General features: G+C 41.6%; 1 protein-coding gene across 2 annotated transcripts; it reads left to right on the top strand.

Annotated features, from left to right (window-relative positions):
• The first annotated feature begins 980 nt into the window (after positions 1-980).
• On the top strand, positions 981-7,027 carry LOC147632740 (uncharacterized). Of its 2 annotated transcripts, none has more exons than XM_086807586.1 (12): positions 981-2,078; positions 2,274-2,462; positions 2,781-2,847; positions 2,934-3,005; positions 3,277-3,393; positions 3,576-3,986; positions 4,193-4,611; positions 4,767-4,866; positions 4,999-5,058; positions 5,319-5,405; positions 5,546-5,674; positions 6,151-7,027. In XM_086807586.1, exons 2-12 carry the CDS (start codon positions 2,311-2,313, stop codon positions 6,484-6,486), a joined length of 1,950 nt encoding a protein of 649 aa, XP_086663712.1. In that variant the 5' UTR covers positions 981-2,078; positions 2,274-2,310; the 3' UTR covers positions 6,487-7,027. The 2 variants fall into 2 exon arrangements, with proteins under 2 accessions (XP_086663712.1, XP_086663713.1); XM_086807587.1 differs by having other exon boundaries at positions 983-2,078; positions 5,555-5,674.
• The last annotated feature ends 11,538 nt before the right edge of the window (positions 7,028-18,565 follow it).

Genomic DNA, 18,565 nt, shown 5'->3' with positions numbered 1-18,565 from the left:
CATTTATTCCTTCAAAGAATACATAGAAGACTTCAAAAATGTACAATACATTAAGGGCCCCCCTCTCTCTCTCTCTCTCTCTCTCTCTCTCTCTATAGCTTGTCAATCCTTGATTCATGTTCACCCAGGTTGGGTTGGAATCTTGGTCTGCATCGGATAATACTTCAGGGTACTTGGCATAGTTGCTAATACGATGTTAAAACAATCTTCTTTTTCATCTCTCTCTCTCTCTCTCTCTCTCTCTCTTTTAAAAAAGGCCGCACTTATATTAACTTAGAACTAGAGAGATACATCCATAAAACAGAGAGATGGGGCATTTTACACCAAGAGGCCTAACTTTAAATTCAAAACTGCTTAGAGATTCTCTTTAAGAAGATTAATATTTCTAATAACAATCTTCTCTTTCTCTCTCACACACACACAATGCAGATTGTAGAATGTGGTTGCTTCGAGGTTCTCTTTAAGAAGATTAATATTTCTATTAACAATCTTCTCTCTCTCTCTCTCTCTCTCTCTCTCTCTCTCACACACACAATGCAGACTGTAGAATGTGGTTGACTGATTTTTGTATATAGATTACTGCTCCAAAATACATGGGAGAAATACTGGATAGAGTTGTTATTAAATAGTTGTGCTAGTTGGGTCAGAGGGCACTGACCAAGCAGCATCCTTGAGAAAGGTGCCGAAGGTAACGACGAATAGAAAATTAAGAAAAACTGAGAGTCTGCCGTTTTTTTTTTTCCTGCTGTGCCAGTGTAGCCACCTTATTATTATCAACATAACACACACAGACACTCTCTCACACACAGATACTCTCTCTCTCACACACACATACGCTCTCTCTCTCTCTCTCTCTCTCTCTCACACACACACACACACAATCAATCAATCTCCCTTTGAACTTTCCCCGTCACGTTTTGTCTTCACATTGCTCCATCTTCCCCTCTCTGCTTCTTCATCTCTAGGTAGCCATACACGCCACTGCTTCTCTCTGCACATGTTTTATCACGTCCTTGACTGACTGGCTGGCACTTGCATGTGTCGCACTCGTTCATAAAACAACTCCTGTGTAACCTGTTTCGGCATTCTAGTCTGTAGCATCTCTGTGTGTAAGAGAGAGAGAGAGAGAGAGAGAGCGCGTGTGTGCATGAGAGAGAGTGTGTACTGTGTGTGAGAGCGCGCGCAAGCTTCCCACAGCTCGCACACAGCTCCATTTTGTCTCATTTTTTTTAAAATATTAGGCCCTATGCTTTTTGAGTTTTTTATTTTTATTATGGCTTAATTTTAATCCACACTGTGTTCGCGAAGCGTGCCATTGCAGCTCTGTCCCATTGCCCAAGCCCACCGTCTTTTCCCAAGGTCAAAAGCTTCACAAAGAGAGAGGCAGAAAGCCAAGCAATCAAAGATCCAACGCTCTGTGAGAGCAATCATACAGTCAAAATCTCGCAATTGTTTGACCCGAAAAGAGAGATTACATGGTTTGCAGAGCTTTTGTTGCATTGTTCCAAGGGATTCTAACGTGGTCGCTTTGTTCTAATTGCTTGCAACATTCCTCAAGATGGTACACTAAGATTGTTGTTTTGACAGTGAAAAATGCTCTTGCATTTCTTTCTTTAAGGATGGCTTCCTATAGTAAGCTCTTATTTATGCCTTGCTTCTTATCTCAAGTTCTGTGATTAGTAGCACCCATCAAGGCGTAGCTAAGAAACACTCTATGCCAGAGCTTGCTTTGTTCTGCCCATTACACTTTGCAGGTATAATTAGCAACCTCCAGTCTCTTTCTCTCTCTGTGTCTGTCTGTCTGTCTGTCTCTCCAGCTTGCTTGATTTTGCCCATTACACTTTGCAGTAGAATAAACAACCTCAACACATACTCTCTCTCTCTCTCTCTCTCTCTCTCAAGTTTGAGGTCCTTATCCCCTTAGCTTCTGAACAGTAGCTTAGTTTAGGAACTTCTCTTTCTACATTCAGCAACTACAGAAATACAAGCAGCTGCAGAGTAAATGGTGACCTCCTGAGGAATTCCAACCAGCTCACTACTACCAAGATGGCAATGTGGCCCATGTAGACAAACAACCAGTAAGTCGTCTTCCTTTGAATGCAGCCTTCTTGCTGGCTTTGTTTAGCTCAAGCACCTCTAATTGTCTCTAATTATACTCTGCTTACTTAGCATGCTGTGATTAGTCAATTTTTGCAAGTTCTGCCGAAATGTGGAGGTAATTCAGTTGGTTTTTGCAAAGACTAACATCTTCTACTCACGAGTCTAATCCTCAGAGCCGAGTGTGGAGCCAGTGTGACATTGAGCGTATCTATGGCTAAAACAAAAGGGACATCAGCCCACCATCCTAGAAAAGATACAAAAGAGGAGCTCGCCCTAGGTCTTGCAACACCCAAGCTCTATTTCTCATCCAAGAGCTGGCTCAAAGGGCAATCTACACCTGCAAGGCATTCTCGCTCCAGAAGGTAAAACATGTGTATTAAACTCCAGCCCAACCCTTATTTACGGACTAATTGCACATTAAAGCTCATCAATGACCTGTACACTGCCTGAATACGTGAATAATCCCTATCATAAGCCAAGTTCCACCCTCATTCAAATCTGAAAGACTCAAGTGAATAGCAGTGTAAGGGGACCCTAGATGCTAAACCTTCGTTTACCAACTAAAATGTGACCAGTTCCATAGAGTTGTAATATGCATTTGCAAGGTTTCTTAGTTGCATAGGAAGGAGGATTGCACAGCCACCATAAATCTCTGAGAGTGTTTAATGTGTTGCTCATAGTGCTCCTGACAATGATTTTGATCTGGAAAATTGGGACCTATCACCGAGCAACTTCCAACACGCGCAGGTGAGTGAGCTTATATTCACATGTTGACATCTTTGCTTTGTAGAAAAAAGAGTTGTTCTGATGTCATTATATGATATTTACCTCAGGTTTCATCACAGAACGGTGTTTGCAAGAAGCAGCACACTTTACATGATCGGAGGGCTGCTCTAGAGCAAGATGTAAGCTTCTTCTTCTTTTTACATTGAGTTCTAGTGTCTCTTGAACCTTTGCCAAGGATTAGAGTAGCTCTAGTGCCTCTTGAACTTTTGCCAAGGATTAAACCTTTGCATTCAATGCTTTTTGGTTCTAGTGTCTCTTAAACCTTTGCCAAGTACTAGAGTAGTTTGCCTGAGGGAAGCAGTCAATCATCATGTATGTGAATTAACTCAATGGGTGTCTTTATCTCCTCATTTAGAATAGTCTGTGCTGAGTAGTCTAGTGATGTATTAGGTGGCAGAACTACAAAAACGCCTCAAGAATGAGCGTGCTGTCAGGCATGCCTTGGAGAAAGCAATGGGCCGGGCATCGAGTGCCATTTCACCTGGTCATCGACATCTCACACCACAGGTAGAACTCATGTTGAGCAACTTATGCAAAAAGTTCCTGGAGGGAATGCTCTGCATAGCATTCCATAATAGAGCAAGCAGCAGTGGGGGTCTCTTTGCAGGTCTTGGTCATGTAATTGCAGTGCTAGCTTCCACTACTTCACAATATTGACTTGGTTCTTTCATGTGTGTGTGTGTATATAGACCAAAGAGCTTATACACGAAATCAACTTCCTTGAGGAGGAAGTGGTGGATCTTGAGCAGCATGTGCTTTCCCTTTATCGTCGGTTTTTCAGCCGATGCTTCTCTCGGTCCTCATCTCTCTTCAATGTCAGGCAAAAGAATGAGCCTCAGAGCATGCATGATGAAGGCCAGATTAAGCAACCTCGACAACCTCAACCAGACCAAAGCAAGCCAATGAAGCTCAACAACAACAAGCAGAAACAGAGTCACACACATCGCCGCAATATATCGGCAGCAACTCAAGGCAACACCACTGCCAAAGTGGCTTCTTTGATCCAGCCAAAGTCACGGCATGGCTCTATACTTGGTGAAACCATGAGCATGGCTGGACATTCCCAGTTGTCTCACTCTCAGAACCTTCTGCAATCCAAGGTAGTGTGCCTTCACAGTCATACTTTGTCCTTTCTATCATATAGAGGAAGGATTGTTGATGTTCTTGTAAGGAGATACACATGAGGAAGGACTCTTCATTTTTTGTAAGAGGCTATACATGCTTTTGTGAGGGGATATATATATATATGTGAGGAAGAATTCTGAATTTTCTTTTAGTCACTTAATGTATCTCTTCCTCACTGCAGGCCCTCAAGGATATACCTACAAGGAGTAACCCCAGCTCTTTGAATGAAGACGGCCCCCGCCCATTGAGAGACTATCTATCTGAAACACCGAACAAGCTGTCAGAAGAGCTTATTCGTTGCATGGCAACTATCTACTGCAAGCTTTCAGACCCACCACTGCCCCATGTTGGGGCACCAGAGTCTCCATCCTCTTGTACATCCTCCTCAACAAGTTTGTCTTCAATACATGGCATTTTTAGCGATGGATGGTCCCCGGGATGCAAAGCCGAATGTTCATATGATGCAGCATTGATCGACCCATTTCAAGTGAAAGGAAAAGTTGGAGGTGCAGGGGCTTATAGCTGCATGGTAGAAGTCCCATGGATCTGTGTGGACAAAGACAGGCTAAGCTATGCAGCCCGTATGCTCCGCGATTTTAGGTAATGCCTTTGGATGGTATCATAGTACAGTAGACTTATGCAAGAACCCTTCAAGACAGACAAACACCAGTATTGAAATCAGGCCTTTCCTATATCATCAATGTTTGGTCATAACAATAAACGAGAGCGTGATGGCATGTCTTTGCATGTTTCAGGTCAATGGTTGAGCAGCTAGAGAAGGTTGATCCCAGTCAGCTCAAGCATGCTGAAAAGCTAGCATTTTGGATTAACATTTACAATGCTCTTCTAATGCATGTAATGACCCATTTTTTCTTACTTTTCAGGAACTATACCCATTGTGGCAAATACATGTGGCTAATGAAAAGTATTGTATGGCACCAATCTAACGAGTAAAAGATGTCTTATGCTGATTAGTTTGTCTTTCAGGCATATTTGGCATACGGAATACCTCGCAACAATCTCAAACGCATGACTTTGCTCCAACGGGTAAGAAATAGAGGCTGGCTAGATATGCACTTGTAAGAGGTTAATGGTCCGATATTATACCAAGCAGTCATTCATGTGCATGAATGTAAGCTTGTTTCCGTATTCAGACATGGGCATGCAATGTAGTACATGGCACAATTGCAGCCTATTTCCTATGTGTGCTAGCAAAATACATCTTAATTCTTGGAGTTTATTCGAGACTGCATGAAGGACTCCACCTGATTGATTAAGCATGGAACTGAAGTATACATTCTGTTCAGGCTGCTTATAAAGTGGGCGGTCGCTCCATCAATGCGCATACCATTGAGCACTGCATTTTGGGGTGCAGGTCGCATCGTCCTACTCAGGTAGAAATTATTTGATGCAAAAGATTTCATGTTTTGAGCTTGTGGGTTGATGTAAATTAGTAGCCTTTATAAGATATCTTTCACCCTCTGCTGTAGAAATTTGTGATCTGGCCCACATTTCCATCTTTGTTTTTCTGAAGTGGCTGCAGAACCTGCTTTTACCTGGATCCAAGTTCAAAGCTGGTGATGAGAGAAGGTCATATGCTATTGAAAATCCGGAGCCACTTGTCTGCTTTGCACTATGTTGTGGAGGGCGATCAGATCCTGCGGTAAGCTTCCTTTTTTCATGTCCATTTATTCGTGTCTCATTGGCATCTTCTTGATGCTTCCATTGCTGTAACCTTAGGTTTGTGCTCACACAGTTAGTATTAGTGGAAAGGACTTCTGTGCACATGGTGTGGACATATGTTACATGGTGGATTATCATAGGTTACCATAGGGAAGGACTTCTTATCATAGATTACGTTGTGAAATACCATAGTTACATGGAGTATGACCATAGGTTACATGATGGATTATGAGCACACTTTGAAACCAGTCTTGATAGGTTACATGTGGGTTACCATAGGTTAATGACCTTTGGTTACATGGTGGATTCCCTTAGGTTGAAGAGCACTCTTTGAACCCACTCTTGATAGCCCCATCCCTTGCAATACATTTAAGTCTATATTAAGGGTTAAGGCAAGGTTTGAACTTCTATAAAATTGCGTTATTGAATTACTGAATGGGAGTGTGGCTTAAGCAGGTCAGAGTCTATACAACAAAAAATGTGCATGAAGAACTGGAGACTGCCAAAAGAGAGTTCTTACAAGCAAGCATTGGTTTTCAAAGTGATAAGAAGGTACTTCTGCCTAAGATCCTGGAGTGGTACACCCGAGAAGCGTCAATCTCATCAAACAGCCTGCTTGACTGGGTTTCCCAATACCTAGATGAGAAAGAAAAGGAGATCATGCTCAAGTGTGTGCGGTCGAAACCTCACAAGAGTACATCTCATTGCATAGAATGGGTGTCCTACAACTTCAATTTCAGATACCTATTCGAACGTGACCTTACAACAAGGTTCTCATCGCGCATCCATTGACTTCACCAATGAGTGCATCTTGACACATGCAGAGAACCCTCCAGCAATGATGCATGCCAAGCATGACGAGGATGCATAGTATACATCAAGCATTCTCAGGTGCGCATCTTGGATGATGTGTGATGCATGTCAAGCATGATGTGGCTAGATGCCTATCAAGCATGATGTGCATGATGCATACTACCATATTGAAGCTGCAATTCAAGCATCATGAAGCATGATGTGCATGATGCGGATCTCAACGGTGTTTTTCAACACTCCCTTCACATGGGAATCTTATCACTTTTGCTGGAAGCGTTGCCTCCACCAGTTCCTTGTAATCATACCTAATAATGGCAGCTCTTGTTTCCATAGAAAAGTTACATAGGCAGGTAGCATGGCTCGTTTAGAAGGCTTGGAAAAATAACAGAGGAATACATGGGGTTTCCAAGGATCTCTGCTCTACTTTTAAGGATCACTTTGTACTCTTATATATGGGCTGTAAATTTAAGAGGCATAGCTTCATGTGTGAAAGTATTGAAGGGCTGAAAGTTGATGTGCATACTTAGCATCTGTTGGGTTACTGGTTTATGCATTCATGTGGAATGGGTGCTTGGCACATTCAAATTGTGTTAGTAACATGGGTCTATAGCTCTAATCACTTTTCAAATTGTGTTAGTAAATAGGTCTATAGCACTATGTATGTATTTACTGCAAGGTTCTGTGCCATGGCCAATGCAAGTGGTTAAGGTGTTTGCCTAGGACCAAGGGGTCTTGGGTTCAAAAACCCCCCCTTGGTGCTTCCTCGGTGGCATGAGATATGGCCAATGCAAGTGGTTAAGGTGTTTGCCTAGGACCAAGGGGTCTTGGGTTCAAAACCAAGGGGTCTTGGGTTCAAAACCCCCCTTGGTGCTTCCTCAGCGGCATGAGATATGGCCAATGCATGTGGTTAAGGTGTTTGCCTAGGACCAAGGGGTCTTGGGTTCAAAACCCCCCTTGGTGCTTCCTCGGCGGCATGAGATAATTAAGTGCCTACAGGGCGGTGAAAAGTCGGTAACTACGGGAGGATCTTGGGCGCACAGATATACACACAAGGGTTTCTCTCTCTGTCTTACACACACTCGAAAAGTACAAGCTCTCCTTGTCTGCAGAACTTGGCATCCAGAGGACAGACAAGTGCATCCTGTGCAGGATGCAGCATGCTGATCTACTTGAGATCACAAGTTGCAGATCACAAGTTGCTGATCTACTTGAGATCACAAGTTGCAGATGCAGATGCAGATGCAGATTCTACAGCTAGCAAGGGGGCTCTTTTGTTTTTATTGCCAGAATCGGTACATAAATCACATGCCACAGGTGTAGATTCGCACCTAGTACCCATGGATCCACACGTGTAGATTCGCACCTAGTAGTACCCATGGATAAATCACATGCCACACGTGTAGATTCGCACCTAGGCGTACCCATTGACGACGCAGAGGAAGCACACCTCTCTTTTTGTTGTACGTGAATTTCGGCCTTATATTCACCGCCTAATTAAATAATGTTTATCATGTAACATTTGGTTTTAAAAAAGAAAAACAATCAATATTTCCGCCAACGAAATGAAATTCCTACACCTTAAAAAACCTTCACTTAGGAATTCAAAAAGTTTTTTTTTAATTTAGGGATTTAATCTTTGAAATTGCAAAGGTTTTTAAGGCCAAACTAAAAAAAACCCTTAAAAAACCTATTGCAAAATTTTTAGAAGGTAATAACCTACTTATGATATTACGATATGTCCATAAAGAGTTGCAAAAATAATACCTCGTCCATAAAGAATTGCAAAAATAATACCTCTTCGTAAATCCACATGGCAAACTCAAGACTTCAAAGTATTTCTTCTTTGTGTCTCAAAGTATATCTATAACATTACTAAGTTGTGAGACTACAAAGAAAAAGAAATTGAAAAAACAAAAAACAAGCAAAACAAAATGTGTACATAAGAAATAGATAAAGATTAAAGAAAAGAAAAACCCGAACCACCATCATGTAAATCAAAGGAGTGAACATGATTAACAACACTCTGAATTAAAGATAAAATCACAAGATAAGAGCAAGAAATTAAGAAATAGAAGAAAAAGAAAAGAAAGTAGTAAAAGTTGATTGATTAACTAAGAAACCATTTTTTTTCAAGAAAGAGAAATCAAGGTATCGTGTGGTGAGAAAAGAAGAGAGCAAGAGAGTGAGAAACAAAAAGCAAAAAGAAAAGAAGACAAGGATCATGCCTTGCAACTTGTCATTGATGTAATGATATGTCTTATTGTCTTATCATTGGTTCCAACAATAATATGCCTTTTAGCTTTTTTAATCAAGTAAATACCACCCCTTGTCTTATTGAACCTAGTAAATCAATAAAGCTACTTAATCTAAATTCAACACTTGAGACAAAAGACTAAGAAATACTATTTAAAAAAGTTGCCTTTCATTAATTATCGACATAAATATGTGGAGTTTGCTTCACATCATCACGCCAAAGAGTTCTTACATCGGCGGTGAAATACTGGAGTACCTTCAATTGACATCCGCATCAATGTAGCTGCAGTCTCTGTATTCATTAAATTTCTTAGCGTTGACTTAATGATATTCTGAATACTAAAACCGCGCTCACAAATTGCTGTGCTACAACATTGTACTAAAGCCACTTATGTCAACTTAAGCAAGGATCCATACTTTTCTTCTAATGCTTGATTATTACTAATCAGTGACCATGTATCTCTCATATTCCAACCTCTAATCAGCCGGACAGCTTGAATTTTGAATGTTTAAAATTCACTCAATAATCTTGGATCCAATAAGCTCTCATGTGAAACACCTCCATCTATAATTGTCTTGCTTTGACCATAGAATGATATCAAAGTATCTAGTTCTTCGCCTCCAAAAACTCTTCACCTCCAAAAACTCTTCATCGGTTTAGGAACTGAAGGATAGCAAGAGGGAGATAGCACTTTCAAGCAAGCCAAAACTGGATTGTCCACAAATATTTTTCTCAAATCTTTGATAATATATGTTGTGAACAATTTTTGAAAATTAATAGCATGCTCAAGATCCGAACCATCAAGAAAACGCCTAAGCTTTATACTACTAAACCCCTCACCTTTAATGGGAGATCTTAAGGCATGAAGACAACCTTTGGGTGGCCTATAATCTGGAATGATAGGAAACCCCTTACTATCTTCTTTGCTTGCATTGATATCTATAGAAGGATCTATAATAAACTCCATCTCCAAAGTATAAATTTCAACATTAACCAAACCACGAAATGAAGTAAAGTCCACTTAATCCTTTTAAAAAACTTTACAAAGTATAGCAAGATGCTGAAACAAATCCCCAAGAAAATGAACTACATAAATGAACTCAAAGCAAGATATCCTGTCAAATATTGTTGCATTTTGAGTGCAAAAATACTCCAAAAGGGGCTCTAGTGACTCACAAAATTTCATCAACACTTTATGCCTACTCAACCAATGAATCTTATGAATCTTTTCAGGCCTTAAAATGAAGCTATTAAATTCTTCTTGCAAATATTTCAATGTTTCCATATGTATCACCCTCTTTTTGAAGAAACTAGCGACTTCATTGAGAGTATTATCCACAAATCTAGCATATTGAAATTTCTCAATTGTTTTACTTGCACATAGATTTGTGCGATGTGCTATACAATGTATTAATGTTATGAATGGACACATTTGCTTCAATCTTTTTGCCACACATGTCTTGTTACCTATCATTACTAAGGCTCCATCAGAACTTAAACTTACAAGCTTGCTCTTTTCTGACCCATGCTCTTTAATCAAGGTCTTTAATGATTTGAATAAGCCTTCACAAGTACAATCCTTAACATACAAAAGATCTAAAAAAGACACTCTAGGATAGTGATTGTTCCCATAAGTGAGAGATATACAATCAAGTGCTCTTCAGTGGATATATCAGTGGACTCATTTTTTTTAATGTCATAACATGGTGACTTTTTAATTTGAGCCATGCAAGAAATTGATAAATACTTGCCTATATATGAACAAAGGTTGTATAAGCTTTATCATAATTGTACTTTTGTTTTGGGATGTTATCTACTTTGCAAGCTCTCAACAATTGAAGAGTAGAAACATACTTGAAAAGAAAGATCATTTTTTTGCAACAAAATAAGCAACTCTAAATAAATTTGTCATGCCATCTTCATTATCATCATATTGACGTTGTAATCCTATTGATGACCCCTTGATTTCGCATGTGACATAAGGGCACTATGTTGAATGTTTATCTCTCCTTGTGTTCAAAATTCATTTTTGCATTTCTTGCCCTCCTTACACAAGGTACAAAATATTTTTCCTATCTCTCTACTAAACTCCAACCAATGAAATTCGGATTTCCATTTTTCATTCCATAAAAGTTTTGCTCTCTTTGTATGATTGGACTCCTCAATGGCTATCTCTTCTAATCGCATGTTTTCCTCAACTTCCACCTCTTCACCTAATGTTTCTTTCCTCTCTTTTCTCTTTTGCTAATATTGTACCTTCGACTGCTTACACTTCTTTAAACTCCTCCTTGGAAACACAAGCATGCTCGGTCTCTTCTATCTCGCCTTGGACAAATTACACACTCACTAATATTGTACCTTCAATTGGTATGAGTTACTCCATCATGTGTTGAGAGCATGCATTGTCCAAAGGAAAATCTAGTCCGATGGCAAGGAGGGAAAACAATCACTCATCTTGCTTCACTTTAAACATTCTCTCCAAGTCTTATAAAAGAGAAACTCCTCACCCATCCACCACTACGAAGCTAAGCGTAATAAATGCTAGCTCAATCATATTTGATGATGCCCCTAGTGACCACACATCCTCGGGTGCCTCAAATGTGGCAATTGCCCTCTAAGTCACTTCTCCAGCACTCCATGAGGTTGTCACCTCAGCTTGTTTTCCCTCTTCCTCCTATTGAAGGAGCACCAAGTCCAAAGCTTGCTTAAGCACTTGATATCAAGAAGCTCGGGCTTGGGATTTGCCTCCTTGCCCTTAACAAAACTACTGAGGGCAATAATTTCACCGACCTCAATGTTATCGTAGAACTCATTCTTAATCGATATTAGGATACATGTAGAGATCCATGATAAAAATTGAGTGCCGACATTGCCCTTACTAAGGGTAACCATTTCCTCAATACCTTGATATGCCCATCTTCTTGCACTATTTGTTAGTACCTATGCATCCTCTTGGGATAGTTTGGATACGCCTTGTTGATGTTTTATAGGAGGTCACAAAGGGACCTAAAGGGTGCACATGGTCAAGTCACCATTAGTATATCCATGTACTCAAAGTCGATGGTGTGTAGGAGAATATGTCGACTAGCCCACTCAATCCAATCTAGGAAAGCATGAAAGTTCTCATATCCCATGGAATGGTCCATGACAATGATGGTGATGAGAGTGCAAACAAAGCTCTTGGGAATGAGCTTTGTTGGAGTGGTTTATGGTGGAGAGCTTACAAAAATGTACACAAAGAGATGAATGGGAGCATACCAAGACCTACAGATTGAGAGGGCTTTGTGAACCTCAAAGACAAAAGTAGTGAACAACATGGGTATAACAAAATGCTTTGAACATAACCACATTATTATTAACAAAATACTTACAATCGTAAGGAAACTTATTTCTTGTCATTTTGGGAGGAAAGTGGATGTTTGAAGCCATATACACATGTTAAACCATTACCACTACACCTTCATTCCTAGTTTTCTTAAAATCTATTCACCATTATGGGATTCCCTTGCTAAACCTTAAGAGGGTCTACCTCCACTATGTTGATGATCGAAGGGGTCGTAACAATGGGTTTGGGGCAATCCCAGGTGTTTTGATCTCTGCTAGAGTAGGGTGGAGAGCCTTTAGGGCACACCAAACATAGTGACTGGTAGTGCTAGCTTCCACCACATCTAAAGCATATGAGAGGCCTAGTGGGATTGTTTAGGGGATTCTAGTTGGTGTTTCTCTAAAATGGTCAAGTCCCATATGCTAGCTTCAGGGGGTAGCCCACATACACCACCAGGGCCAGCCCACATACACCACTAGGGCAGCCCACATCACCACCAAGTTCCAATAGAAAAAGGTGGAGTGAGGGGTTAGCAAGGCCAAAAGATATACCTGATAAGTTAGAAGTGTACCAGCTTGGTATGACACTTACACTCATGGAGGGCATAGTATGTCACTCTTTGTTCCTCCCCATGCTAAGGAGCATGGGCAAAAGTAGCTACAACCAAGGAAGTAGTGCTAAGGGGTTTCAAAGGGGCTATGAAAGTGGTGGAAACAGTAGCCAAAGCCACATAAGCCTTGGATTGGGCCATGAGAGCTACCACCACACGGACAACAGATGGTGTGCCAAGAAGGGTACTGCCCACCACCAATTTTAATGGCATTGTGCAAGTAGAAGCATGGGGGACGTGGTAGTCCTGTCGTGAAAAGTGGTGCACTAGTTCAAACCATGTACTCTTTGATGAATGGATTTAGAGGGTTGGCCTATTGGTGAAGTTGATCTTATATTAGCCAAAGACTCTTGAGGTAATAGCAATCCTTGTCTTCATGACCACCCTTTGAGGCAAAAGAACAATACTTCTTGGAGGGATAGTCACCAACGAGATGAACCTTGTTAGTTGCATACCACCACCATGGACCGATCTTGGGGTCTTTAGCTTTGAGCTCCTCAATCTCTTTGGCTTTGAGCTCTTTAATCTCTTTCCTTAGTGCTACAAATGGATGCATTCTCTTGCCGAGACCTCTTGAAAGCTTTCAGCTCCTTCTTGACCTTAGCTAACTTGTCCAAGAAGGTGGATGTCAAAGCTACCCAGGATTAGAGGGACCACATGAGAAGCGAAGGTCAAGGATATACTGGGGATAATGGGGGACCAAGAGGTACTATGCCCTACCATGAGGCAAACATTCTCCTATTGAGTAGCCCAGTCTTGAAAATCTTGCAAGGCTCCTTGGGGAGGGAAGGTCTCTCTCAAAGCACCCACTATTGAAGCATGTAGTTTCCAGGTCTTAAGGTAACTGAGCTACTAGCATCTTTGCTTGTGTGATGAGCTAGGTCACACTGCTTCCCCCACTTGCATATCAAAAAAGTTGTTGAGCTGATGAGATCATAGTAGTTCTGTGGCCTAAAGGTGGCTAGGAATTGTTACCTCAAGGTAGCCCAATCTGAGAAGTGGTTGGCAGCTAGGTTGTTGTACCACGTACCATGAGTTTGCACTTTATTCCCAATGTAGTTAGGAACAAGACCAGACGTGCATCATCATGGTTGAGCTCAAGAGTGACACACATCATGAAAATTTACCGCACATGGTCTCAAACATCTTTAGTGATAGCCAAGAGGCATCGTTTGCTATAGGAAGGAGAGCATTCTCAAGTAGTTGTGGACTGCTCTTCAAAGCTAGACAACTGAGCTCTCTATTAAGGGTTTAGCTCCCTTAGATTTTCTCCAATTTTATAAGAGGTCTCTAACTGTTGCAACCAAGACAAACATAAAGAGAACCACCTTTAGGAGGACTTATTTGGAGCTCAAATAGAGCTCTCTATTGTGTGTTGATTCAACTCAACTTAGAGTCTCTCAAAGCCTCTTCACTATAGGAGATCATGTCTTCTATGCTAAGTGGGCCATGTAACCTGCATCAAAATCAAGGAAAAAACAAGAAAATGAGCTCAATATTGGAGTTAGTTATGAGCTCAGATTGATGTTTGATTGAAGACACAACACTCCTCACAAAGCACAAACTTTGGAAACTTATTTGATTCTCTCCCTTTCATTCCATTAAGCCACTTAAATGAAGAAAATATGTAAAGTCCACAATGGACTTCATCAAAAACACGTAAGCAAACCCTAGACTATCCACACATATCTCTCACTCACATAAAGAAAGAGCACTCCTAAGGAAGGGAGCGTGATACTAAATTAAAAACTAGCTCATGTAGATGGCTAGCTAGGTCCTCCACATTCCATCCTCATCTCTCCGCCATCTTCTCTGAGCACTCCGACCGCACTGGCCATTCCCGCTGTCACTCATAATATGCATGGCTACCCTGGGCTAGGCTATTCGTGGCTCACACATCCCCCTCCCTTTCCTAAGGTGAGGAGAGATATCCCTTAAGCCTTATCTCCCCCTCCCTTTTTGAAGGTGAGGGGAGATCTTTGTTAAGCACTATCTCCCCTTCCATGATGGACTTTGGATTGGAAGTTCTTGCTTGTAATAGATATCATGATAAATGTGGATATCAACCATCCGGTAAGAGGTTGTAAAACCTATATAGTGCACAATATGTGTATTGTAAAACCTATATACTGTACAATGAGTGTATCGTAAGGGAAGGACCACCCCTAGAGACAGGGATAGCAAGTTTTTAGTTTGCATCTCCTCTTTGAGTGAGGTGTGAGTGAGAGTGTGGTGTGAGAGAACGAGTAGCTAACTTAAAGGGTAACTTGAAGGGTTATGAAATTGAATACCACAGTAGACATAGTCGAATAGCACACTAAATAGCGTTAAGTAGAAGGCTAGCAAGTCTAGGCAGTGAGTAGTCCTTAGTAGGTATACTTACTAGAGAGAAACCCAAATCTATCTTCATCATGTTCTCTTCCTCCTCTTGGTAGTAGCTGTGAGTGATCCAAAACCGACGAAGTCATCTATAGCTAACAATTAAAAATTTGTCAATCACGGTGGGATTCTCCTTGAGGTCAAGGATAGTTTCTTTTTGTTTTCTGAGTGAGTGCTAGTGTGGAGCATGGGTAGTGCATGCCCCCAAAAACTAGAGCTTTTAGTGCTACCTCACATCTATTGCCTCTTTTGAAGACCAATTTCAAAGGGTTTTACAGGGTTTTTCCCCACCACTCTCTTACTCTTCTCCAAACTACTTCTCCTACTCCTTTGGCTGCACCCCACCACCCTCTTACTCTTCTCCCGACTACTCTTACCTTTGGCTGCACCTCACCACAATACAAACCCCATAGTGCTCAATTGGTTGTTGTAAATAAGTAATGTTATTATCATAGAAGATGTTGAAGACCATGTGCATCGGTTCCTCATAGCGTGCAACTCTCGTGAGCTTAACCCGAATGATACATGACGGGTCTTGTTCCCAAGTACCTTAGAAGAAAGTGTAAATTGATGGTACAGCCATTTCCTCTCACCGATTCCCAGATTAGCATTCCCTAAGGCGGTAGTTCTTAGCTACCTTTCAGCCAAGGACCTTATCACCCAAGAGCTTAAACTTCCTATAAAGGCCAATGACAATGGCCCACCTCGTCACTCAAGCAGCTCGATTACATTAAGGCTGGGGCAACTACATGCTACAACAATGGTTACTGAGAGCCCTCCTTGCACAGCTAGAGTGGAAGTTGAGAGAGACCTTTCCTCCACAAGGCACCTTGTAGGATTCTTAAGACCAAGCCATTCAACTAGAGAATGCTTGACTCATAGGAGACCAAGCCATTCAACTAGAGAATGCTTGACTTATAGGAGAGCACAGTATCTCATGGCCTTCCATTATCTCCGGTCTATCCTCAACCTCAACTCCACCCATGGTGAAGATGCTCGTCGACTTCTAAGCTTAGTCAACACAACTGAGAAAGGGGATCTCCACCCTTAACCCTGATAATATTGATTCCCGCCCTTCCACCATGTACAAGGAGGAACCTTTAGATGAAACCATGCCTCTCCCAAGGGGGATGAGAGGTACATTGGGATAGTGAAGGGCAAGATGTACATCAATTTCCAAGGGGGAGTTTGGCTCAACTCCTGCACTACTTCCTTAAAGGCTTTCTCCACCATGCTCTCAGAACTAGAACTGCTGCTTTTGGGGCAAGTGAGGGGGCTCTTAAACCTCCTTGGGCCTTGCTCTTACGGACTTGTAGGTGTAATTGCCTTGACTATGTTTACTGTAGGGGTGATAACAAGAATGAGCTTGGGGCACTTCGGGGCGTAGTGATCTCTACTCTTAGGACAATGACAATACAAGCATAGGGAGAGCCTTTTTGTATTTGTGCATTAAGTCTGGTAATGTCAACTCCTGTCACATCTAATGTAAATGATAGGCATAGTGTGGTTGGCTGGGGGGGGACGCCAACGATTGTTGGTGGTTCTCTCAGGTGGCATGGCCCCATAAGTAGGATTAGTAGGGGGAGTAACTACATAGACCATTAGATTTGGTTAGTACACTTGGGTCAGTAAGGCTAGAAGATAGGGTTGATAGGTGGGGAATAAATTAGCTTGGTATTGCACTTGCATTAGAGGGGGTGGGGTGTATATCAATTGTTGTGGAGCATGGGCATATGTGAGTGCCGCGATTGAGGCGCAAGATGAAAGGGTAGGGTTGATAGGTGGGGAATAAATTCCTAAGGGCCACCCATGGTAGAATTCTCTTATTGAGACCTCATATAATCTTTAAGATCCTTCTTGAGCTTAGCTAGCTAATCCAAGGAGGCCAATATAGAAGCTAGTGTCGAAGCCCAGAGGTGGATTGATCCTAGAAACCTACATGATAAAAGTTTACCTAATAGTAGCCCAAGGGTGACATCCTCCATCAATGGAACCCAAAGTCTCTGGAGTCATTATAGATGGCCACGATCAAGAGTCAACATCATGCTAGAAGTGACTAGGAAAGCATTAGGGCTTTGCATACTATAAGAGTGGCCGACCCACCAAAGAGAAGTCATGCCTCTAGGAGTGTGGTGAGGTTAGTCTTGGTTACCCACCATAAATGTGTTTCACATGATTTTTTTAGTCGTGGACTTAGCCTTGACCAGAGGAACATACAATTTATTGATAGGTAAGACATAGTTGTGAGCTGCTCGAGTGCCCCACAACTGAAAGCATAAAGATCTTATCCTTAGAGAATGGTATTGATGAGGCCTTAGGTGGAACCACCCTATATGATACCATCCTCATAGGGAAGGCAACAGTTGAGGCACAACAAGAGAACATATCAGCCATACCCTAGTATAATTTTCAAAGGAGTGGCAAGGAGCACCTTTAGATAAGAACGAGGATCCATTAGGGCTAGAAGGAAAAAGTGTTGAACCATTGGGAAACTGGTTGGATTCCAATCAAAGTTTTGAGTGTAATATGATGGACAAAGTTGAGCTAGATCTAGATCCCAGTGGGACAAATCTACCCTTGGAACAATGGCAAGAGGAGGAAGTGTTAGAAGAGCTCTCTTTTGGTGCTCTAGGTGGACTGGACCAAATCCTTAGATGCATTGGTCATGGCACTACTCAAATACAGAAACAAATATTGTGAAGGTGAAAGCCTGGGAGGGGGGGTTTGACACATTACATAGAAGTCACCCCTCCCTTCCAAAAGAAACTACAAAGCTGATAATAACCAATTCTCCTCACCCTACTAGAAAGAGGAGGGTTGACCATCGCAAGACTAGAGAGGATGAAGCTAGGGTGCAAGAGCTTACAACACACGGGCAATTAGAGGAGGCTTACAAGGATACATCTAGGATGTATGCTTACATTTGTTTCCCTCTCAACAAGATGTTACATGTAGAGGTTCCATATGCACCATTGGGGTCTGTACAAGGAGAAGGCATTCACTTTCCTTAAGCACATGCCGCTACATGCCCTTTATTGGTTACTCCTGACTGGGAGCTCATTTTTCATGTGTACACTGATGCTAGTGGGGTGGCACTAGGAGTAGTATTGACCCAGCCAAATGCAGCTTTAAGACAGACCTACCAATACACTATGTAAGTAGATAGATCAGTAAAGCGGAGCACAATTACTCCACCACTAAGCGAGAAGGTTTGACTATTGTCCACTCATTTCAGAAATTCATGCACTACCAATACACTATGTAAGTAAGTAGATCAATACAGCAGGGCACAATTACTCCACCACTGTGAGCGAGTAGATTTGACCATTATCTACTCATTTCAAAAATTCATGCACTACTTATTGGGCCTAAATCCAACATTACTTATTGGGTCACCATTTTGTGGTGATTATAAATCACTAAGCCTTGAAGTATCTCCTTTGATCGTGTGTGGTAGTGGGGTGGCTACTTATTGGGCCTAAATCCAACA

This window comes from Cibotium barometz, chromosome 13, assembly GCF_041138505.1.
Source record: "Cibotium barometz isolate CiBa-2024 chromosome 13, ASM4113850v1, whole genome shotgun sequence".
Taxonomy (NCBI): domain Eukaryota; kingdom Viridiplantae; phylum Streptophyta; class Polypodiopsida; order Cyatheales; family Cibotiaceae; genus Cibotium; species Cibotium barometz.
Note: the sequence above shows the minus strand (reverse complement) of the source record. Positions and strands in the feature narration are given on the sequence as shown.